Below are 24,147 nucleotides of genomic sequence, written 5' to 3' on the forward strand. Positions count from 1 at the left end.
TCTACTGTGAAGTGCAGCCGTATGTATGTCCTGTGAGGATCGACAGTCCTCACTCTGCTATTGCCTCACACAGCCTTGGGAGGTGCTGAGCTGCGGGCCATTGCCACTGAGATGTCGTCCCATTTGTGGGCAGGGTATGGCCTTCCTGATTATCCGCCACAAGTCGGGATTTTGTGTGTTGATCGCGGCGAGTTTCATTCTTTTCCGCCACTCCGGGGCCCCAGTGGTACAGTGGCCTTCAATTCTCACCGCGCTGCCCGGCGGCCTTCACCCAGGAGTAGCTAAGTGGCTTACTTCAAACCAAAACATTGCGTAGTATTTCCGAAGAAACCGGTTGGGTCAACGAACGATACACTTCAGACACCGGGGGTGTCGCACTTCTGAAAATTGGGACGCCTCTGGCGCATCATTTCTATGTTTGTGGTGCCACTCCTCATTCTTACCACTTGTGTGGGGTGTTTGGACGGCCTCAAGGCCGCAGTGAGACCTGTGAGGGGCTGCAGTGGGGAGCTCTCGTGGCTCTCGGTCGAAGTATCACGGGACTGGAGGCGGTTTTCAAATATCACTTTTCAGAATCACGGTATATTTTCTCTTCCAGAGGGCTGGGCCGTATTTGGACAGATAAAATTCCGTTATACACTCTTACTTACGCTCGTATTTATTTTCTTCCTTGGAAACAGGGTTCGTTCGGCTGCTGCTTGCTATTATCTTTTTGTACATTTTTTACTTGTAAACTGAATAGAACGAGCTACCCTCCAACTTGTGTAGAATAAAACCCTGTAGATGAGAGTAAAACGATTTGTGTTGTAAAAACGATATTTCGAACTACACTCAGTATGGCAGGCACGACTTGTATAACAGGTCAGTTTGTCATTACATGAGTGGCCTAATATGACTCTCCCCATCAGCCTTGGTCGCTGATGAAAGCAGACTCCTTTCCAGCCAGGTCTGACGCCCACGAGCGACATTGGGACGGCATTTATTTTCCACGACATTTATTGTCGCTAAATCCACAGCTGTTACCTTGAATTGTATTCAGCACATCGGTACACAGCAGCGTGAGACAACACTCGGTATAAGTGTCAGCTAAAAACTCAGCACATTTTCCAAAAATGATACAGAAAGGTAACGCAATAATACGATAATCGTTTGCAATATACATGCTCGCGCTATTCACAAAAGAGCAGTCATATAAAAAACTATTCTTACACAAGTATCACATATTTAGGAATGCACAGTGGCTGAACGGTAAGATCGCTCACAGCTCACTGTCAAGATCTCGGCGTGCTAGTGTTTCGTACCGACATTCACAGCTTGTCAGGGAAGCCGCAACTGCCTCGCGAGTCGTATAAAATGAACACAGATCTCGATGACGTGTCGCCATTGAAACAATCTGCATTCTGCAATTATCGCTTCAGACGCAAATATGGTTGAATTGCGCCTGTTAACTTCAAGCGCCACCCACGTCCCTTATGTGGACAATTTTGGCCTGCCTTCTCCGTGGGTGCTATCGCTTGAATCTAGGAAAATAACATTTTTCTCCCTCCGATAGACATGAAGCACGCCCTGTGTAGCCGGTATTGCCGTAAACCAAACACCGAAAGTAATCGAGCTTGCTGGAAACGGTCAGCGTTTAGTCAGCCAACGTTACTTACTAGTTAACAGCTGCAAATAGCTGCATGACACAGTTCAATCAGGTACATAATCATGTAGCGCGTCGGACTCTGCGCTCAACTTCCCTTGCTTGATGTGGTCACAGAAGAGTGACAAACACATTGCAATAGTTCGATGGCACGTGTCTCACTGCCGTGAAGAGCGCCTTAGCGACTAAGGTCCTCCCAGGCAAGGTGTTTGCTGAACACCGATAAATCCTGCCGAACTCGTGATGAGGCCGTTACCATCAGGCCGGCGACTTTTGACGCCTTGACATTCCGTAGAGGGCGGTTTTGGCCGCTCCGCCGGGGCCCCTGGCCTTGTCGACGTCCGACGGGCGCCGTCGTTCATTGGCTCGTCTAATACCCGGTGCTGCGGCGCGGCCGGGGTGCCGGCGCGCCGCTGCGGTCGCCGGAGAGCGGCGTCACCACCCCTCGGCCCCCGCCGGGCCCCCAGCCGTCGCCGCTAGTCGGCGGCCGACTGTTCTCGAAGTGCGCGCACCACCGTGTGCACGTGCCCGATGTAAGCCTTGTACTCGCGCATGAGCACCCAGTTGCGCAGGTCCCTCTCGCGCGTCTCGTCCAGGTCGGGGCCGTCGTGCTCGAGGATGTCGGTGACGCGCGCCGCGTCCGCCTCCAGCTGCTTCTCGAGGAGCGCCAGCTGCAGCTCACACAGCAGCTGCGGGAGGGGCGGGGCAGCGGGTCAGAGGAGGCCCACACAACTGCGGGAGGGCGGGACAGCGGGTCAGAGGAGGCTCACACAGCTGCGGGAGGGGCGGGACAGCGGGTCAGAGGAGGCTCACACAGCTGCGGGAGGGGCGGGACAGCGGGTCAGAGGAGGCTCACACAGCTGAGGGAGGGGCGGGGCAGCGGGTCAGAGGAGGCTCACACAGCTGCGGGAGGGGCGGGGCAGCGGGTCGGACGTGGGCCAGCTGCAGCTCACACAGCAGCTGGCCGAGGTGCAAAGGACGGGTCAGAGGGACTCAGTGGCAGTCTCGGAGACGACGCCAGTAATTGCTGGAGAACGCACAAGCGCTGGGATATGTTTTACCATTTCACGGGGAAATCTCGGAGGGACTGGGCCCGTGGCCAGGATTGCGTCAGGCTCCTCTGTCCCTGACGGGACGGCAATGACTGGAAGGCTTAGCGCCGGATCGCCGGAAAAGGCGCTGCACTCTCCCGGGAATGGTGATGCCGTCTCCGTTAAATGACGCGAGACGTCGTTCAGTGGCCGGGGGATAACACGAACAGCGGAAACCAAAACACGCCAACTTCGCACGGAACAGCACTTACCTACCCTATCATCATTTAGAGGGGTATGCTTCCCCATCCATATTTAGCATCGACCTGTGCAGTTCAGAGCTCAGTTTCGTCCGTGATTGAATGGGAGTTCTCCGAAGGTTTTTTTCTATCATTTCTGTTTCTCTCTCCCCTCTCTCCTTCCTCTCTCCGTCTCTCTCCACCCACCTGCATGAGTCCGGCCTGGACGGCGCGGAACAGCTCCAGGCCGCTGCCGTTGCCGGTGAGCGCCGCCTCCAGCGCAGCTCGCTCCAGACCGACGGCCAGCCGCTGCAGGTCGGCGAACAGGCGCGGCAGCGCGCCGGCCGCCGACAGCGGCGACTGCTGCGCCGCGTGCGCCGCCATCGTCTCCCGAACAAACTCGAGCCAGGTGACGTTGTGCTGGCCCCAGTCGCGCAGCATCTCCGCTTCGTCCTTGGCCGGGTACGTCTGCTCCAGCTGAGAATGGAGGGAGGCGGGGTCAGGGTACGGTCTGCTCCAGCTAGGCGAGGAACTTCGCAACGCCGTCAGCACCAGAGAAATTTTCACAGGGAGATTAAACTAAAAGGACGTAGTATCCTCCAGAGGTCTCACAAGTTGTACATCTCGGATTTTTCTTTTAGGTTACATGAGGTCAGGTCGCCGGTCGGTCACGTGACCTCACAATGGGGAAAAATGAAAACTGCTATTTTGGCGCCGGGAACGATCTCAACTATCCCAAGCACACGGAATCGTGATTTCATGCGCTCCTTGCAAGGGCTTCACGTTTGCATTGTTGACCCTGCGTAATGTCATTTATGACGTCACTAGGGTCATAAGAGTTTTCGTCAATAACTCCCGACCAAATTGAGTTAGCGAGTCAAGAAAGCCTTCAATGGACTCAGGAAGACCTGCCGAATCGAACGATATGCAACATGACCTCCTTTGACCAACTTCGTGACCTGGGGGCTCTGACCTGACCTTGACGTGAGGGCAACACCTGAAGTTGACCTCACCCTAGCAAGAAGTATATCATTCGATGCCCCTGAGCGAGGCGAACACGATGATGCTAAAATCGCGGCTCTCCAGTCGTTTTGCGAAGTTATTTATCAAAAACCTTACCCTGTCCTGGGCCGCTTGACCTGACCTCAGAGGTCACCAGTTGACCTGAGACCTTAAAATCGGGTAACAGTCGCTGCGTCTCGTAACGGCGCACACGCTCTTATTTCCTAAGGCTCTACCTCTCAGTATTCAGGGGCGAAACGAGAAGGGGGAGGTCGTACGGACCCCCCCCCCCCCCCCCCCCGGCCGCCGCTTAGGTAGAAAACCAATATGTCTGGCGGGGGTTAAATCCTGACGCTTTTTTGCGTCCGTGTGTGGGTTAGCGTGTCGCCTCCCGGCCGATCCTGTCTGGCTCTGCGGTCGCCGGCGGCGCTGCGGAGGTGACCGCAAGAGCCCCTCCTCCGGCGGGTCAACACCCGTCCGACCCTGAGGGCGCCCGGCCGGCCGGCAGACCGACTATCTGGGTAACCAGTGAGACCGCAGGCGGCGCCTGACACCCCGCTCCGCCACTTTCTCCGCCACATGACACATCGTGACGTCACGATGACGTAATGCGACCGGCGCGGCGGCGCGGGGGTGGCTGGCAGTGTGATTTGTCCCGATTTTATCGCTGTGGCATCTCGGCGTGGCATTGACAGGCTGTAATCCTCCCTTGATTCACCTGTATCAGTTTATTTGATGTACCTACTTCTTTACCCGACTTTCAGATTCACATGAAGTTGAACACTTAGGATCTCGCGTGAGCTTTGTTGCAATAGTGAATGCCAGGTTTCCTCAATCCCAATATGATATGTGAGCATGAAAGGGGAATATTTATATCAGCGAAGAATTTTGATCACAGTGCCTCACGCCGTATCCACACAAGATCTTTGGTGACGAGTTCACATGCAGTTTCGCATATAGGGACAATTCGTTCCCCGTTACCCTACAGTCGGTACTCACGAATTTGTTCATTAGCCGGTTGACCTTAGGTCGGATGACGTCGATGACGCTGATGATTTGGTCGAGCAGTTTGGTCTCGGCGGTGGCCTTCCCGCCGGAGGCTGCCGCCGCCGCCGCCTCCAGGTTACACGGGTCTCGCCAGCTTCGTTTGACCGGTTTGGCGCTCACTGAGGTCACCAGAGCGGCGATCAGCAGGAGGGGGACCAGCGCCGACTGACCTGAGGGTTATACAGAGGGACCGAGGTCACCAGAAACCAGCGCCGACTGACCTGAGGGTTATAGGTACAATATACACGGAGGGACCGGGTCACCAGAAACCAGCGCCGACTGACCTGGGGGTTATACAGAGGGACCGGGGCGGGGTTACCAGAGCCCACAGCGCTCGCTCTAGATCAAGATACAAACGATGGATGCCAAAGATACGTGATCCGGATATGGTGTCGCCGGGAGACGTCTGGTGCAGATCGGCATGCTATCTCACATGAACAGCTTGGTGACTCAAATCAGTCTAACACAACTCGGACCAGGTTTGACTGCGACGAAGTCGAAGATTATCCAGAATTAACGGCAATCGGGGCGGTGAGAACAGCGGCGTGTCTTTACATTCTACACTTCCCCCCTCTCCCACGCACACAGAAACTCACATGGCTGACACCCTACGGCCTACTCCATCGTATTCCGCTGCGCCGGTCATGTTGATCATCTAAAAAGATGAAACCCAACAATCATTTGGCTCGCTCCTATTCCCGTATCTCGGCTCGGCATTACGAATGGCTAATCGTATTCCTCCGTGGCTAGGTATACTGTTCCGCAGGGCAGACGGGCATGCGGCACAGTATCAGCAGTGCTGTGCTCTTCGGTTTGTGTGTCGTAGGCGCGCCTCGGCGTGCCTGGACGATCGGTGTGGGCGCTGGCGGATGGATGGCGGGCATTTTAGGCATGAGCTGCCCATCTCGCAGAGCCCGATATTGACAAAGTTTCATCGCTTTTCTCGGATAGAAGGAAAACTACACAGTTTTTATTAGATCTAGTTTATTTAAAGTGTACACTGCACAGACAGCAATGCGTTATTCGTATTGCGTAGCTAAGGAGTTCACTAATAAGCCATTAACATGTCGTGCCATCGCGCCATACATCATATAGGGGAGAGTGGTGCAGGAGGCCCCCCCTTAAGCTCAGTTGCTATTTTTAGACAAATGATAATATTTAAGAGCTAACGTGTGCATGCGCTGTGAGCATGCATCATTTTCCCATACATATTTGCATTCAAAATGAATCTAGGGGGTACACAAACCGTAAACTTAAACATTTTGGAAAAAGTTGCAAAAGGGCCTCTTACACTATGGGTATGGTAAGACGCCCCCCCCCCCCCCCTCGGGCGTTTTACAAGTCAAGTCGACTTGTAAAAGACGCTTTGCGAACACAGCTGCAAGGCCTTTTATTTCGAAACGCTAAGCAAATACGGTGTTATCGAAACCAATAACACTTCCAAAGCGCTCGAACAATGCGAAAACTATATATTAGCACAACCAAACGCTGATGACCAACGAAAATTGTACCTATTACCTCTAAGAAAAGAAACAGAAAAAAAGAAACAAAAACAAACTCCTTGAAAGAAGAATGCCACGCCTGCCGCAGGTGCAGGCGTTTTAGCATCGGGGGCATTTTTTATCGGGGGGCGTTTTATCATCCTCGAAGGGAGGGCCTCTTAAAAAAATGCAGTGTTTTAACGTCACAATCTTTATGGTTTATGAGACATTTGCAGCGCACCAGAACATGGTCTATTCTGAAGCTAACATGTGACAAATTTCGATGAGATAAGATTGCATTTGATAGCCATTGTTTTTTCAGATATATAAGGGCGATAAAGATGCATATATCTGGCAAGTAAAGGGGCAAAAACAGAAACAGGCTTACCAAAAGTCTCTGCGACGCACCTGATACCTCAGGTTTCGTGAGTTGTTGTTTCAAGAGGGCTTCTGCTTTACAAGTACATTAAAAAATAAATAACATTATTGGTTTGGTAAAAAAAGCGATGGGGCCTCTTACCGACCCTGGGCGTCTTACACGGATCTCCCCTACCTATAATCAACTGTACATAGAACGTAATTAAAAAACTACGCTTTTTACTTTCTATTAGGTTTGCCTACCTATATCTGGCATCTGCTGCCGATTTCTAATCCTACATAGTTGTATTCCTGTTTTGGAGTCATATTTATGTACCGAACACGGTAGATAAGGTAGGTACGTGGAAGCCGATTTATATTCACCCCTCATATTCCTGCCCAAGCAGCCCAGCAATATTATCGTGTTTTGCGGTTCCGTTAATCTCCTTCTCTCCCTAGACGGCTCCGAGCTCCTGAAACGCCCCTCGCTGGGAACCGGTGTTTCATGAAATGCGGGATTACCTACCAGCCACGATAACGGTGTCGTCTGGCAGGGCTAGTACGACCGCCGTTCATTCATGAATACTATAATTAGGTATGGACACGGCGAGCGTATTTATGTAGATGACTGATGACTGGTAGGTAGGTACTCGACTTTTTGTGTCGGCTCGTTCTGAGCTTAAATAGTTCATCCGATCGGCAACCATGTTTTTCTATCGAGTTCACGGTATGGTAACCAACCCGTGATAGGTACCTATAGACCATGTTAAAACTCTTTCAGTACCCATTACGCCAACTATGAATTGATTGTGTGCTCACTTCAGAAATGTCGTACGTAGGTATTTTGATGGCCGGAGGGATCCAAATCGTTTTTTTTTTGGGGGGGGGGGGGGGGTCGGACGTTGCCGGCTGACACTCATGGACGGACTGGATTAACATTTTGTGTTCGTTCATTGATTAGCCTAATAATACCTACTTACATTGTCAATTAGTGGACTTGTGACCCACAAAAGCTACCTACGTGCTCTTTGCTCAGCCTTTTTAGTTTTTATTCATCTACGCTTATTGTGAGACTCGATTTAGGTACTATACCAAATAGAGACTCCGTGGTGGTCGACCCCTGGAGTATTCGGTTCCCCGTTTCGGCGGACTCACGTGCCGCTGGTCGTGCAGAGGTGTGCCGGGTGGTCCGGCGGGTGTCCCCGGTCGGTGTCTGACCCACGCCCGGTCGTGGATCCCTCTCTGTTCCGCGGACACACAGGGCGCACACCCGACAGTCGCCGGCGGCACAGCCGCTGACGGGGCCCGGCGCGGCCGCCCCCGCAGCCCACCGGCCGCCGGCCGAGGCGCGCTCAGCACTGTCACACTCCTGAGACGGGCGCGCGAGAGACATGGCGGCTGGGCGCGGCTGGCGGGTCGCTGAGAGCCCCCCAAGGCTGCTGCGTACGGACGAGGACACTCTGATATCACCGCTCGTCGCTGACTGTCGGCCGGCGCGGCGCAGACGGGTCTCTGAGAGAGCGGTACTCCCCGGACGTCCGCGGCGCGTCCCCTGTGCGGCAGCACTGCTGTCCGGCCGCGGCGGCGCCCCTCGTAAACAAAGGTGCTACCGGGAACTGCTAATCGGCCGGTCACTGTCACCGCTGGCTGTGCCGCCCGCCAGTCTCCGCGGTCGGCCAGACTCGGCGAGACCACTGCGATGGTCCCGGTCCAACCGAGCGGGACCCCGTGCCGCTCCCCGTCCCACAGCGCCTCTCCCCTGTCCCACAGCGCCTGTCCCCTGTCCCACCGCGGTGGGATCACCGCGCCGATCTCCGGTGTGGTGGGTACCTGAATGCACAGCACAAACACCAACGACCAAACCATACGGTGACTGTGATGACATGTGGGGCGCCACCACCTAGCCATACCCTACGGGAGAGAGGGAGAGACACGCACTATGCGGGAGACTGCAATAACTTGTAGGAAAACAGCATCAAACCCATAGTTTTTTTTTCGCGATAGCTCCAAGCACGCTGGAGATGGAGAGCTGCAAACTTGGCATAGCTGATCTTTGATTCAAGCTGGATCTTTTGACACCAACTGCATTTTCGGGTCAGGTCAGGTCACTGACCTATAACGTCATAAGTGAACCTCTGCACGGTCTTCAGATGTCGCAACTTCGCAACGCCCTCAGTGTCAGAGGAGCTTTCACAAGGAGATGAAACTTTCGGGACCTAGTATCCATTAGAGGTCTCACAGCTTGTATATCTCGGATTTTTCCTAAAGGTCGCATGAGGTCAGGTCAGCTACCGTGACCTCATCATTAGGTAGATAGGTATACCTACCTACATAAGTCAATGGGGGAAAAAAATGAAAACTGCTACTATGGCGCCGGCCGAACGATCTCAAACTATCTCAACCACACGGTGACGGAATCGTGATTTCATGCACTCCTTGTAAGTTGTAAGTTTGGATGCTTCACTTTTGCATTTTTGACCTTGCGTGACGTTATTTATGACGTCACTAGGGTCATTAGAGTTTTTCGTCAATAACTTCTGATCAAATTGAGTTAGCGAGTCGGAAAAGCCACCGATAGACTCGAGAAGACCTGCCGAATCGAATGATATGCGACATGACCTCCTTCGGCCAAGCTTGTGACCTGAGAGACTCTGATCTGACCGTAACCCGAGGCCAACACCTCAACTGACCGCACCCAGACAAAAAGTATAGGTACCATTCGACGCGCTTGAGAAAGGCGAACACGATGTTGTCAGAGTCGCGGCTCTGCGACCAATTTTGCGAAGTTATTTGCCAAAAACCGAACCTGGGCACTTGGGCCACTTGACCTGACCTCAGAGGTCACCAGTTGACCTGAGACCTTAAAATTGGGTACCAATCGCTGCATCTTGATCTTGTAACGGCGCACACGCTCGTTTTTCCGCAACGCTCTAGCTCTATCAGGGGCGAAACGGCGAGAGGGGGTCGTACCCGCCCCCCTCCCCTCGGCCGGTGCATATTTAGAAAACCAATAGGTCCGGCGGACCGTCCGCCGACAGCCGTGCAGCCGTGCATATCTTTTCCGTGCATATATCTACTCGTATCAATAGGACAGGACAGCCGTGCATATCTTTTTCCCAGCTCCCGGGGCCGGTAGGCCAAAGAGGTAGGTGGTACCTACCTACGGACTGGGTAACCTTGGGGCTCAAGCTAAATTCTAAGTGTGCAGTGTGCACTGTGCAGGCCTCGTTTTTTACCAAACGAACCAGATCTATTAGTGTAGTTTAGGTATGAACCAGATTTATCGATTCACGGATGGGCTAAAACCGTAAAAACCTAAATCATATAGCCTCCCTACCTACTGGAAATAAATATGGTAAAATTGGCTTAGGTTACATTTAGTACTACGCTTGTTGCTTTGACACAAATATCCATAATTTAGTGATTTTTCTGAAATTTAACCTTGACTTCCAGAAATAGTTGAAAATGATTACTATGATGATTACTGTCACGAATAAAGTCAGTTACTCATAATTTATTATAATATATTTGTTAAAAACCTCTGAAAATATATATGTCAATTGCATTGGTTGTCTTAGGATTAAGATATTTTACAATTATTTTTTGCTTTATGGCGGCGGTTGTTGCGCACGTTTTCCCATGTGGGACGCGTGCGCGTGAGACAGTTTATTTGCGTCCGATTGGTGAGTAGGGTGTGGGCGGTAGCACAATACCCAATTTTTTATTATTTTCAATTGACTGTCTAAGGTCGAGACTTTCCTAGCTCCGAAATCTCATGCAGACACTCTCACTAGCCTTAAAATCTTTGCCTATTGGATTTGTGACAGGGTAATTGCATGTGGATCGATTCATCAAGCTTGAGTTTTTCAAATTCTGTTTAGGTTACAATATGTTGATGGTTTTTCAAATTTTTGTTACCTTATCTTCACTCAATATACTCTGATCTACAGCTTCATTGAACCTGCAGTGGTTTTTATTTGTCAAGGTGACTGGCTTTTCGTTCATGCTTAGCTCAGGCTGAAGCTCTGCATCAGCATGGGCGATGGTCATGATATGCAAATCTTAACTTAGAAACACTTATGCTGGTGAAATCTGAATTCAGGGTGCCTGGGGCAATTGATCAAGGCTTTTGCAAAATTGACCTGCTAGAGGCATTGGAAGGTAAAGAATTTCTCAATAATCACCTGACTAATATGCCCCCTGGCGCCCTGTTTGCAGATTCCACCCTTCTGCTCACTTGCAATTGCATCTGAATTTGTCATGCTTATAATTTGTACCCTTTTCAGCGATTCTTGTCAATACAATGAGTGCCAGCGCTGTGGAATGCTACAGCTGTCATGAGGTGGGACACATGGCTCGTGCCTGTCCGTCAGCTGAGAAGAATGATTCAGATACCACCAAAACTGAAAAGGTATGCACAGGTCATACTATTGGCACTATTTGAATCTTTCCTTATATTTTTCACTTGCTTGATTTGTAGATATTAGATGGTTGTTCTGAAGTAATGTATCAGTGTGTGGGTGTTGATTTTTTTAACAATATTTTGCACAGCATAGATGGGCACAATCTATTCTTTAAGTGATGAACTGAGTGCTGTTATGGTTTTCAGTAACCAAATGTCACCAGCTATTGTGGCAGCTGAGGAATGTATTTCAATTTTTAAGGGTTCATCTGAATGCTGACTGGCTGTCCCACCCAATTGATTGAATTATTCTGAATTCTTTTAAGCTTAGTTTGTCATTACTAATGCATCAACACATGCTAGTGCCTTGTCACAGGTAGACTTGAATGAAAGAAATTATGTGAAGATAGTTTTTCCCAAGCTGATATTCCATCTTTCAGGACTGCATTTTAAGGTGAATGGTAGGCAAAAGAGAGACAGATTGCATTGCAATGCATTGATACTGCAGGGTTCCAACTCAACACTGTATGGCAGCAAGCTGCCAGTTATCTGAACCCACTGAAGCAGTCTGTCTCAGTGGGTAGAGATGTGGCCCTCTGTATTGGTGGCCTTATTTGGAACCGGTGTCAGTTGCAGTTATGTGTAAAATGCACAGAACATTTTTAGGTCTTTTGTTGTGAAGCTGTAACAAGGTGACTAGCTAAGAAACTTCTGTTACATTTTTTGCAGAGGAGTGGAGGAACGAGTAATGGAAGTGGCGTTTTGAAGGAATGGAGGAGCGAGTAATGAAGTTACATTTTTGAGGAGTGGTGCCCATCTATGATATTTGCTATATAGCTGTGGCTTTGCAGCTTAATGCTTTTTTTTACAAAATACGTTATTCTCCATATTTTGATGTAGCATTTCTTACCTGTGTCTTTGTTTTTGTTGCATAGACAATGTATATTTCATTTATATATTTTGAGAATTCATATAATTCATTATGAATTTTTATGGAACTATCATTTTCCATGACATTTGAACAAAGTGTGATGCAGCAAACAAAATGTTTCATTAACTACAACGGGTAACACCAGGAGTTGGTAGTTGTTTGAAATTGAATACTCGGATGAATGGATAGGTATCGACTGCAATGCTGACAGTTCTGTGTGTGCGTGTGCCAGCCGGCGGTGGTCAGCACCATAGAGTGCTACAACTGCCACGAGACGGGCCACATGGCGCGCAACTGTCCCACGGCCGAGCACAAGCCGTCGGGACCGGCGCCGGGCGCGGCCGGACGGGGCCGAGGCCGCGGCAGGGGTGGACGCACCGTGTTCAGAGGTCAGTGCACAGGATGGGTCAGACGAGTGGCTTATCACTCACAACATGAGAAACGAGCTGGGCGGTTGGGGGTAGCTGGCGGCACTAGCGGCTTCGTAAATCGTGCTTTCGTCAAACAGCATGTGATTCATATGTTATGTTCTCTCTGACCGTTGCAAACAGTAATCGGTTGTTCCATACTTGTACAATGTATTAGCGTATCAGCGGTGCTGTTTTACTGGTAAAGTAGGACGTACGCTATGACCGAGATCTTCGCCACGTCCTAGAAAGCCCAAGCATGGTAATGTCTTACCATTCAATATCATCCAGACGTCCTCACAGTCCTACGACAGCAGGCGCTCGCCCGCCTCAGCCGCCCGTCCCACCCAGTGCTAACCGGCCACACCTCCCTCCCGCGCTCCGCAGAGAAGTGCTACAAGTGTAACCGGATGGGCCACATGGCGCGCGACTGCACGGCCGGCGAGGACGTGTGCTACCGGTGCGACCAGCCGGGCCACATCGCGCGCGACTGCTCCAACCCGCAGGCGGAGCGGCGCGGCCGCGAGCCGCTCTGCTACAACTGTAACGGTACCGGCCACCTGGCGCGCGACTGTCCCGACTCGGACAAGACGTGCTACACGTGCGGCAAAAAGGGCCACATCAGCCGAGACTGCGAGGTCGACGACCGCATGGTGAGTGAGTGAGACCGTGGACACAGGCCCATAGCGCATTAGCGCCATATTTGGACTGAATGCTGTTAGTTGACCTTACAGGGATGGTTCATTAGTGTGTGTGCTGCAGGGGATCGGGAAATGTGTGTTTGTAGCCGCCGTGCTGAGTCGGACTGTGGTCTGACCGTCTGCCCGGCAGTGTTACGTGTGTGGCAAGAGCGGCCACATCTCGTCCGACTGCACTGAGGCCAGCGGCGAGGAGAAGAAGCGCATGTGCTACACGTGCAAGTCAACCGAGCACATCAGCCGGGACTGTCCCGACAACCCGGCCGCCGGCGAGGACTCCTGCCACAGGTGGGTCGTGGGGCACTCGCCGCCTGCTTTCGCTCTCCTGGTCTCTCCCTGGTCTTTCCTTTTTCTCTGCAATCCTGTCCCGCTCCAGGGTGATACTGATTCAGGAGATGAAACTTACACTCAACATTTCGTTCGCTCGCGATTGCATGTGCAGATACTTTTTTTGAGAAGTGGGTAAACAATTGACTTTGCTTCGTTGGTCTTGCAGAAAGCAACTTATGAGTTATGTTAGCCTCATTGACCAAGTTTGGGTCACTTCAATTTCAAATCGGAAATGGTCTTCAGTTTGAGGTTGTGCATCCACAATTGATTGTCAATTTGTATATGCTAAATCAATTTAGGATCTTAATTCGGCCCTGCCCGCCACAGATGCAAGAAGACGGGTCACATTGCCCGCAACTGTATGAAGTGCTACACGTGCGGTGACTTCGGTCACATGGCGCGCGACTGCTCCCGAGACGGCTAGAGGAGGCCGGGCCGGGCCTGCGGGCCGCAGCCAGAAGCACACGGCGGGTCGGTAGCGCCGTCCATGGGGCCGGCGGCCGTCCGCGCACCGCGGCGCCGCCACACGGCTGCCCCAGAGCAGCGAGAGCAAATTCACGACCGACAAATTGGGGAGAGAAAGACGAGGGAGACGACGCAGACGAGCCGTCCAGACGGCCGCAGTCAGTTCGGAGACGTTCGGAGAAGACGGCGCGGGTGCGGACGCGCCGCGGCGGCCCCGGCCGAGTTGGAGCGGCGAGCCGGGGCCTGTCCAGACGGGGAGACAGACGACGGGTGGCGCGCGCGCGCAGCGTGCAGCGCCAGCTGCCGGCGGCAGCGGCAGCTCTAATGCTTTCCTCACTTCTGTTGCGCCCCGGGCCGGCGCGGCGCCCGTCCCGGTGAGTCGGGAGGCCGCCGCCCGGGGTCGGTTTGTTCTTCACACCCTACTTTCGTGCCCCTCGTGAGGGGATGCGTAGCTTGGTTTGTTCGAGCAAAATTGCGTGCCTTGTATTCGATCATGTTTCTAAGCAATAAATTGTTTGCGTCTTCGTCCTCTTTGAGGCAAGGCCGGATGCTGAGCTGGTGAGGCTGCGACTGGTGTGATCATTTGGATGTTGACAGTGAGGCGTGTGACCCTGGCCTATTCACTCCACTGACAGCCGTGCGGGGTTCAGCAGGATCTCGGGAAAACTGGCCAGCTCTGTGGTGGCAATGTCAAGGTTTTGCCTACGTGTTCTATGGTGCAAATTGTTATTTATTTCCATTTTTGTCGATTACTTGCCTAGTCACTTTACACATATTAATGCGGTTTTCTACTCATCCATCCAAAACATGTTGTGTGCATTTCACTTACAAATAAAAGTTCATCTAGTCCTGAATGACGAATTTGCGTATCACCCTCGTTCTATCAGCCATCTTTTGTTACGAAGCTGTCCCGGATCACTAGCTGCTCCCATGCAGTGGTGGACAGTGGTATAACCCTCGAGTGGAAACTGGAAAGGTAAGCGGACGACACACGCCCTGGGCCAACCTCTGCCACCCATTTGTAACAGTTCTGAATCAGCTTTACCGTTTAATTTATCGTGGCATCATCAGACTAGCACGTAAATCATGTGGACGCTGAGTTTCAAGGTGTATATTTATTCGAGTTGATATTGTAATACAGCATTAACAATCCGGTACATTTAAACAATTTAAAGATGGCGGTCAACATTGTCGCCGTCCAGCCGGCTTGTCGACGTGGGCCGTCAGTTTTGGCCCTCCGTGGAGCCGGCAGTGCCTCACTCCTTGAGCCACGTGCCGAGCTCGTCAGTGAGCGCGGTGATACAGGAGCGCTGCTCCCGACAGGGCCGGTCCAGACACTCTGCCGGCGCGGCCCCGCAGCCCACCAGCCGCCGCTCGTGGCGCCACCGCACGGCCGACGCAGAGGCTCTGGTGGCATTGGCGCCCACTAGGCGGTAGTACTGCGCCAGGCAGAACACGGTGTCGGCGCCGGGCAGCTGGACGGCCGGACAGCGGAGGCTGAGGTGCAGCAGGCCCGACTCGGAGGCGGCACAGTGCAGCTCGAGCCGCGCCGGCCGGGCGGCAGACACCAGCAGCCGCTCGGGCAGCTCGGCGGCGCGCCGGGCCGCGCTCAGCTCGGCGGCGCCGGCCGGCGCAGTGGCCGTCAGCTGCAGGCCGTCGCCGCCGCAGCCGCCCAGCGCCGCATACAGGGCGCGCACGTCGCTGCGGCGCACCAGGTGCAGGCCGGCGCCGGCCGAGCTGAGCACCATGCGGCCCAGGTAGGCGCCCTGCTGCGGGTCGGCCTCGATCCGCACCTGGCCGGTCACCGCCCACAGCGCCGGGCCGGCGTCCGGCGCCGCCAGCAGCTCGCGCTCCGGGTCCGCGCGCGCCACCACCCGGGTCATGGCGAACTGTCCTCCGGCGCGGCGCGAGCCGTCCCTGACGGCGGCGGCGCCGGTGACGCCCGCGCGCACGGAGGCCCGCAGCGCGGCCAGCGCGCCGGTCGTGTTGCCGTGGCCGAGCAGCAGGTGTCCGAGCTCGGCCAGCAGCGCGGCGCCGTCGTAGGCGCGCAGCACGCTGGGCGCCGGCTGCTGAGCGCCCGTGGTCAGCCGGCGCAGCACGGCCCACTGCTCGGCCGCGCTGGCCGCGTCCGCCCCGGAGTAGATGAGCGCCGTCAGTTTGACGCGGACGGCCGCCGCGCGGGCCGCCGGCGAGGCCAGGATGTCGTCCCGCAGCGCCACCGAGTCGGTGCCGAACCACTGGGCGGCCGAGAGCCGCGAGTCCCAGCCGCCCTCCTCCAGGAAGTGGCGCATCTCGGCGCCGGAAACGAACAGCAGACCGACGGCGGCCGGCGGCGCCGCCAGCGCGGACACCGCGTCGGCCGCCGCCCGGATGACGGCGCCGCGGCCGGCGGCCGCCGCCGCGTCGGCCGGCCGGTACCAGACCGGCTCAGTGACGTCCGTGGCGGCGCCGTCGAACAGCGCGGCGCGGCGCAGCTCCTCGACCACGCTGCGGCCGTAGGTGGTGTCGGCCGCCACGGGCACCAGGTGCCGGACAGAGCGCTGGCGCAGCAGGCAGAGCAGCGCCGCCGCCAGCGCCGCGTCCCCCAGACTGAGCAGCAGCGGATTGCCCGAGTCCGACTGCAGGTCACCGGCCGTGGCCGTCGGCGAGACGAGTACGGCGTCCGGCGCGTGCTGCGAGGCCCACTGCACGGCTCGCAGCAGCTCGTCGCTGTCCGGGAACCCGATAAACAGCCGCACCCCGTCCGCGTACAGCTGCTGGACAGCAGCCAGAGTGTCGCCCTGCGGAGGGACGAGGTTACACGAGCTCAGAGAGCCACTCTGGCCAATAGACGAGCCGGTGGATGCTGGGTTTGGGCGCCAGCTTCAACGAGGACGACACCATGATTTATACACCGAAGTCGACCAAGAAAACCGGTAAAATAAACGTGCACACTAAATCCGATAGATGAAGATCTCAGCATATGAGTTAATTATTGTAAAAATTAACGACATTGTCCCGGGCTCTCACCGTGGCGGACACGTTGGCGCTGACGAGAGTGACGTTGGAGAGCGCCGGCGGTCCCTGGTCGCCGCCTCCGTCCGGCGCGGCCGCCTGCAGCAGCGGCCGGCCCACGCTGGCGCGTGCGTTGGCGTCCCGGAGGCCCTGCTGCGCGGCGCGGTGGTACGGCGAGCCCTCCTCGAACAGGGAGCCGACGCGAGAGGCAGCGGCCACCAGACGGGTCTCGGCCGACCGGCGACCTGGCGGCGGGCGGGGAGTGGGTAAAGTCAGACAGGCGGTCAGATACCAGCTCCTGACTCGGCGCACAGTGACGAATGGTGGCCATGCCCCATGGCTCGGACGTCATTACCTGCAGGGTACGTGCCATTGCTGAGAACATGGCAGAAATATGACCAATTTTCATTAGCTTACCGTTTGTAAGCCTTTCATGATAATAAATATTATTTACGAGGATCACGACAGTTGGCGATGTAAAAGTTGTCAATGTAATCTGATCAAGATACATGCATACACGTCAGAAGTAGGATGCTTTCATAATTGTCCCATGAAAACCCGTCAACTCTAATTAGCCTATCTGCACCTTCCCACGTTCCCGACCCTGCCCCCCCCCCCCTCCCCTCCCGGAGTCGGTACCTTGCTGACACTGGAGGAGGCGGCCCCGCCAGAGCCGCTGCTGCTCGGCCAGCGCCAGCTGCGCGTCCGACTGGGTGCGGTACCAGGTCACCATGCCGACCAGCAGACCGACCAGCAGCAGCATCAGCAGCACCGTCAGCGACAGGCAGAAGATGCGCCGCTCCGACATCCTCCAGCGGCTGTCCGGCTCCTCGATCATCACCGAGAGACGGTGCTGCCGCCTGCCGGCGGGCGCCGCAAACGTCAGGGACCGGCGGCGCTGCGGAGCCGGGCGGGACAGCCACCGGCACTGGGCGGGGACAGCCACCGGTACTGGGCGGGGACAGCCACCGGTACTGGGCGGGGACGGCCACCGGTACTGGGCGGGGACGGCCACCGGTACTGGGCGGGGACAGCCACCGGTACTGGGCGGGGACGGCCACCGGTACTGGGCGGGGACAGCCACCGGTACTGGGCGGGACAGCCACCGGCACTGGGCGGGGACAGCCACCGGTACTGGGCGGGGACAGCCACCGGTACTGGGCGGGGACAGCCACCGGTACTGGGCGGGACAGCCACCGGCACTGGGCGGGGACAGACACCGGTACTGGGCGGGGACAGCCACCGGTACTGGGCGGGGACGGCCACCGGTACTGGGCGGGGACGGCCACCGGTACTGGGCGGGGACAGCCACCGGTACTGGGCGGGGACGGCCACCGGTACTGGGCGGGGACGGCCACCGGTACTGGGCGGGGACAGCCACCGGTACTGGGCGGGGACAGCCACCGGAGCCGGGCGGACCCATTGATGGTGGGGAGGGGATACAAGGGATGCAGTTACGAGTAAATACCACTCGTTTGCACTCCCCCTAAAAAAGCGACTAGAAACCCTCCAAGGGCCTGATCTGAGATTCAACCGATTACCTGATGCCAGTCACTAAAGCTGGGGCTGGATCCACAGGGCCTCATGTCAGCCATTGGGTCTCAGAGGACCCATATACATTTTCTTAAGGGCCTTAACGCATGCCTCAGAGGGCCTTCGCACAGGTTCCTGAGAGACCCATCGTAGTCTCTTAGGGCTTTGGAGTTTGGACCGATCTGAATGTCTATGCCCGCTATGCCCATCCATAGTCTATGTAGGGTCCCACATAAGCATCGGAGGGCCCTTTGCATTCCATGAGGGCCCAAGTTTAATTCTGAAGGCCCTCGTCGTTTTCTGAGGGTCTCATGCTGACCTCTTGGGGCCTTCATGCTTCCCACGCTCCTTATACATATAGTATATGAGCATTAGAGCTAACCTATGTCCGAGAGGTTTCAGAGACGCTGGCACACGCTGCAGGCTCCTACCTAATTGCCGCTACTGTCTTGTGAGACACTGATGTCTCCAGTGCCAGCAGTGCTAGTGTTTTGTGAGACGCTGCAGTCTTCAGTTGCCGCTAGTGTTACCGTCTTGTGGGACGCTGCAGTCTCCACTTGCCCGCTTGTGCTACTGTCTTTTGGGACGCTGCAGTCTCCAGTTGCCGCGTGTTACTGTCTTGTGGGACGCCGCAGTCTCCAATTGTCGCTTGTATTACTGTTTTGTGAGACGCTGCAGTCTCCAATGGTCGGTAGGGCTATTCTTTTGTGGGACATTGCAGTCTCCTGTTGCCGGTAGGATTAGTGTTCTGTGAGACGCTGCAGTCTCCTATTGCTGATAGTACTTACCTATTATTGTGCTGTGAGACACTGCAATCTCCGAGTGGGAGCAGTGCTATTGTTTTGTGAGACACTCCAGTCTCCTATTGCCGGTACTAACTATTGTTACATTAGACGGCTGCAATAGACGGCTGCAATTTTGTCTCTATTCGTCACTACATTGTTTTACTCTGAAACGTTGACCATGGCACCATGGAAAACAACAAGGAAAATTTTAATGTTGCAGGCAACTTTTTGCCTCTCCATCATCCATCATTCACAGTTCAGCCTGTCCTTTACGCGGATACCATGGAAAGATATTCGCACCGCTGCATGCCGAAATAATGATGAAAGACGGACTTTGGACATGCACACATTCCATATTTCAAGCCTCCCGTTTGCTGATTACAAACAGTCGGAAGTGGCATCCTCACTGCACTGATGATTCTGATAAATGTCTGCAGTCTCCCACTATTCATCACAGCCGCCGATTCGTAACGGCTGCTTATGGAAAATAGAAAACGACTTCCCGACCGCGCAGAAGACTGGGAATCAGAACCACCGAATGCATCGCACCTTCATGGTATTAATTCTGGGCATCCCGGATACAACTAAAAAGAAAATGCAAATTAAATGCAACACATGTCACATGTGTTTGCGCAGAGTTTGCCTTGCAACATAACCGTGATCCCCACAACTACTTTTATGGTCACTTTTCTCAGCTCATGTATTCAATGTGCGCTAGTCAGTACGACAGCCTGGCAATTACGTCATGAAAAGGAGAGACCCCGTCCGTTTGACCACCCCGTCCCCACCCCACCTGGGAGGTATAACTGCCCTGTACTTGCGCACCTAAGGACACGGTCGGTTATTGAACCACCTGCAAGGGTCATGGGATAATTGAACATCAATCAGCCAGGACGTGAAATTAACTGAGGGAAGATCAATAGAGCCGCAGGATTTTATCGCCGCCGGTGATTAGAGCTGACGGAATAACCCCCGTGCTCTGGCATGGTGCACAAACCAACGACTACAAAGTGCGCAGTGCGCACGAGCACTGTGCCACACTCTGATGTGCCAAAGTAGGCAGAAGATTGAGAGCTGGATGAAATTGACAGGCCCTTAGATCCGTACGATAATGACCCTTGAGCTTTAGAGGATTCTTCATGGCTCCGAGTGGAAGAAAAACCTCGCTCCTTCGTTGCTCCAGCTCGCTTTTTCAGTGACCCGCTTGAATAATATATCTTTATCTTCCACTCGGAGCCACGAACTGATCATCTATATCCCTGCACTGTTGACCCAGTGGCAAATAAACCTCAACTAGAAAGACATTTGTATCTCAATTATTTGGGAACATTGTCATAAAATGCCATTTGTAACTAAGGCCATAGTCGACAAAACTAATTCAATGCAAGACGAAAAGAAAAATCCTATGAAAATACTGGGGCTTATATGAAAATACAGGCGCTTATATGAAAACACAGGCGCTTACACTTATATTATTATTTTAAAATCGACCGTTAGTAAAGGTTCGGTTACCATGATAAAACGTAAAACTTCAAACCTGACGTTAGCTATTTGTACTCGAACAAAACCCCGGAGAGTTCACGAACAATAGCCGTGGCCGGATAGATAAGATAGAGACATCGGAGCCGTTCGGCGATGTTCACCGATCCGACGTGACAAGGTTATCGGAATATTCATCTGGGAACAGCTTTTTCGGCGACAGACCGGCGCGCCGGCCCGTCGGGGTCGGGTGTCGTCGGTGTGACACGGGGCCGGGCGCGGCCGCGGAGCGTCGACCCGCCGCGCGGAATCACTCACGGTGTGTGCGGAGAGCGGCGCCGATCGACAGCCGCCGGCGTCAGCGGAGAGCCCTCCGACTCGGCCGGGAGACCCAGGCTGGCGGCGTTCGAGACGGGTGGAGAAGACGATGACGTTCCGGATGAGCTCCCCAGGGTGGCCGCCTCCAGAGCGCGCGTCCTGAGGGTCGGGTGTAGTCGCGGGCGACCAGTGTCCACCGACCGGAGCCGCGCACAGCCGCTCCCCACCGACCGCCGGGCCACCGACTGAGGCGGGCGGCGCGCTCAGCTGACCCGGGCCGCGGTCAGGACACCGCCCCGGGCAACGGGAGCGCACTCGTAGAGGTGGGCCAGCTGTGCTGCCTGCTAGGACGGTAGGTTTTACCAGATGCGCTGCTTCTTAGCATATTTTCTGTAAAAATATGAAAAAGGTAGTGTATCTAATCAGCTAAAAGTTTATATTTGTCTTTCATCCATAACTTTTCTTTAACTCGGTGTACTGTACTGAATATAAATGCCCACTAGGTAGGTATGCTTTATTTCTTAAATTTAACCCTCGCATGTGTAGGGGGGGGGTCGGATGGACCCCCCCCATGGTTTTTCGCGAATAACTCGCGTAAAAAGCGGCCGATCGCGACGAAACTTTCAGTACCCTCGCATTGATCAATTTTACACCGACCCTGAAAATTTCATGACCCTGACCCAAATGACCTTTGACCTGTGACCTCTTTTCCGAGACCATGTTTGGCCGGAATCGCGATTTCGCGTATGTCGGCTCGCACTAGCCGCGTGTTTGCAAGCTTCTCGTGGTTTCAAACGTTCAAACATGTGATTTGATGTTACTCCCGTGTGTGTCAAGGTCACCTGAAGGTCAGGTCAGGTCATTGACCTTTGGTGACCTCGGGTGACCTCGGGTCACTTTTTCGAGTTTTACATGTTTCTAGGCTAGTTTTTGGAGCTGAATTCGAATTTAGCAACCATTTGAACATTTACGAAGTAGTTTTGGTGACTTCGTAACATGTTACGAAGCTGTCAGAGGCGGTTGACACGTACTACGAATACCCGTCACGACGCCTACTGGTTGACCTGACCTGACCTGACCCAACCTGGTCTAAATGCTTCAAGACATCATCTGTGATCAAAACTAACACGATATTCGTGATCAGCACCCCGAAAAACCCCTTAGCAGCCACACTTTACGACTTTCTAACAGGTCCCGATTTTCCCGACTTTGGGTCATTGACCTGACCTGGAAGGTCAACCAATGACCTAGGACCTTAAAATTGGGTATCATCGGCTTCCTCTCGTCACGGGCAACACGCTCGTTCTTTCCGCGAAGCTCTAGCTCGATCAGGGGCCAAACGGCAAGGGGGGGGGGGGTCCAACCGACCCCCCCCCCCCCCTACACATTAGAAGCTGGCAAACGCCGCACACATGCGAGGGTTAAATTATCTGCCACGAAGACCTCATTTCAAAAAGTGTATGTTATAAAAAGTTTGAACGGAAAAGCAAAGTTAGCTTCTTTTGGAGATTGCTATGACTGGTCTGCAGATACGCAGATTTTCAGGATGCCATACGACTCCATCCATTTCCACGCCCGCCTTTACGTTGACACACGGTGGCACCTACAAGACCACGCCATAAGCGATCGAGCGAATAATACGGCTGTTTTTGCCCCGAGACGTCCCATTCAGCGTGCACGGGTGGCGGCCGTCGTCACATATGGACAAGGTGAGAGGAGGGGATGGTTACGGTTTATGTGACGATCAGCCACTGCGGCCGGACCGTTGGGAGTTCCACCGGGTCGGCCAGGACAGGTCACTCTGGGGTGATAGCCTTAGGGCGGTGGCGAGGTGGATTGGTAGCGGGCGGACCGAGCTGTTGCGGCGTTTTCCTCGACTCAGTCTTTACTCATTCCATACCTATTCTTTACTCAGCCTGGGTCAACTTACAACGACCGGAAAGACAAGCCCTCGTCTGACCAGTGATTCACATTGCATACCTCGATTTGAAATGATATCTCTTATCTTACCTCCTAAAAGATGGTATTGCACAGTCAAGGATACTTGCATAATTACACAAGCCATATGCTTTGAAGGGTACAAGATGGAAGAAAACTGAAGTATGAAAGCTCATTAACCCGCGCCGGGCCGGGGGGTGTTTGAACACCCCCCTGCGGTTTTTCGCAGATACCTCAAAAACGGCCGTTTTTAGCACACCTGTTCGTGCATCTTTTCCGCACATGTTGTGAAAATTTCAGACCCAGGTCACCTTAGGTCAGGTCACCAGGTCACGCCAAGTGACCTCACCTCAGAAAAAATAAGAATGCTCGTCATGGCTACACCGATTGATCGATTGCCTTGAAACTTTCAGCGATTGATTAGAACAACATTATCTATAAAATGTATATCTCGGAATTTTGATATCGGTGACCTAAGGTCAGGTCAATTTTGCGACCTCTCCATTATAAGTCAATGGGATAAAATTGAAAAGCGTCTGTTTTGCACGAACGCTATTCTAGACACTCTCAAACATCGAGATGTAGGTGAATTGGACACACTGAACCGGAAAATGGCAACTGTGACCCCTCGTTATGTCCCCGAGGTCATCTCAGGTCACGAACAGAATCTAACAGTTTTTCGCTAATAACTTCTGACAGAGACGTGCTAGAGCGCTGAAAACGCCTTAGATGCGTTCGGCTCGACGTTGCGGATCGACTGATATGCAACATGACCTTTTCCGGTCAGGTCATGACCTTGACCTGAGGTCAAATTTTCAAGTTGACCTTTCAATGTCAAATTATAGTTCATTCGACGCGTCTCGACGAGAGGAACACGATGGTGGCAAAAGTAATGTCATGACTCTTTTGAGTCAAAAGTTATTGCCGAAAAACGTCTTTCGTAAAAACGGTTGTTTTTGGAGTTTTTGCCCTCTGGAGGCTAAACCGTTGACCTGAGGTCAAATCTGAGAGCATTACTCAGAAAGGTCTGTAAAAGGGCCATCGAATGCGCTTTTCTGCGGCGCTGTA

The 24,147-nt window shown here is 53.7% G+C and overlaps 3 protein-coding genes across 11 annotated transcripts; 1 reads left to right on the forward strand and 2 right to left on the reverse strand.

Annotated features, from left to right (window-relative positions):
- Positions 1-978: 978 nt before the first annotated feature.
- LOC122366083 lies at positions 979-5,414 on the reverse strand. The gene is made up of 3 exons (XM_043337891.1): positions 4,914-5,414; positions 3,120-3,389; positions 979-2,331 (listed from the first exon to the last, which is right to left on the reverse strand). Exons 1-3 carry the CDS (start codon positions 4,923-4,925, stop codon positions 2,119-2,121), a joined length of 495 nt encoding a protein of 164 aa, XP_043193826.1. The 5' UTR covers positions 4,926-5,414; the 3' UTR covers positions 979-2,118.
- A 4,886-nt stretch (positions 5,415-10,300) lies between these two features.
- LOC122366084 (cellular nucleic acid-binding protein-like) lies at positions 10,301-14,556 on the forward strand. Of its 9 annotated transcripts, none has more exons than XM_043337898.1 (7): positions 10,383-10,482; positions 11,086-11,210; positions 11,931-11,983; positions 12,365-12,521; positions 12,927-13,192; positions 13,371-13,525; positions 13,895-14,556. In XM_043337898.1, exons 3-7 carry the CDS (start codon positions 11,972-11,974, stop codon positions 13,989-13,991), a joined length of 687 nt encoding a protein of 228 aa, XP_043193833.1. In that variant the 5' UTR covers positions 10,383-10,482; positions 11,086-11,210; positions 11,931-11,971; the 3' UTR covers positions 13,992-14,556. The 9 variants fall into 9 exon arrangements, with proteins under 9 accessions (XP_043193829.1, XP_043193833.1, XP_043193832.1 ...); XM_043337897.1 differs by having other exon boundaries at positions 10,463-10,482; positions 11,931-11,946; XM_043337901.1 differs by having other exon boundaries at positions 10,478-10,500.
- Positions 14,557-15,128: 572 nt separating this feature from the next.
- Positions 15,129-21,403, reverse strand: LOC122366086. Its single transcript, XM_043337902.1, has 4 exons — positions 21,142-21,403; positions 17,666-17,886; positions 17,042-17,271; positions 15,129-16,812 (listed from the first exon to the last, which is right to left on the reverse strand). Exons 2-4 carry the CDS (start codon positions 17,862-17,864, stop codon positions 15,289-15,291), a joined length of 1,953 nt encoding a protein of 650 aa, XP_043193837.1. The 5' UTR covers positions 17,865-17,886; positions 21,142-21,403; the 3' UTR covers positions 15,129-15,288.
- Between the last annotated feature and the right edge of the window lie 2,744 nt (positions 21,404-24,147).

This window comes from Amphibalanus amphitrite, unplaced genomic scaffold (genome assembly GCF_019059575.1).
Source record: "Amphibalanus amphitrite isolate SeventyFive unplaced genomic scaffold, NRLGWU_Aamphi_draft 000783F_arrow, whole genome shotgun sequence".
NCBI lineage: Eukaryota > Metazoa > Arthropoda > Thecostraca > Balanomorpha > Balanidae > Amphibalanus > Amphibalanus amphitrite.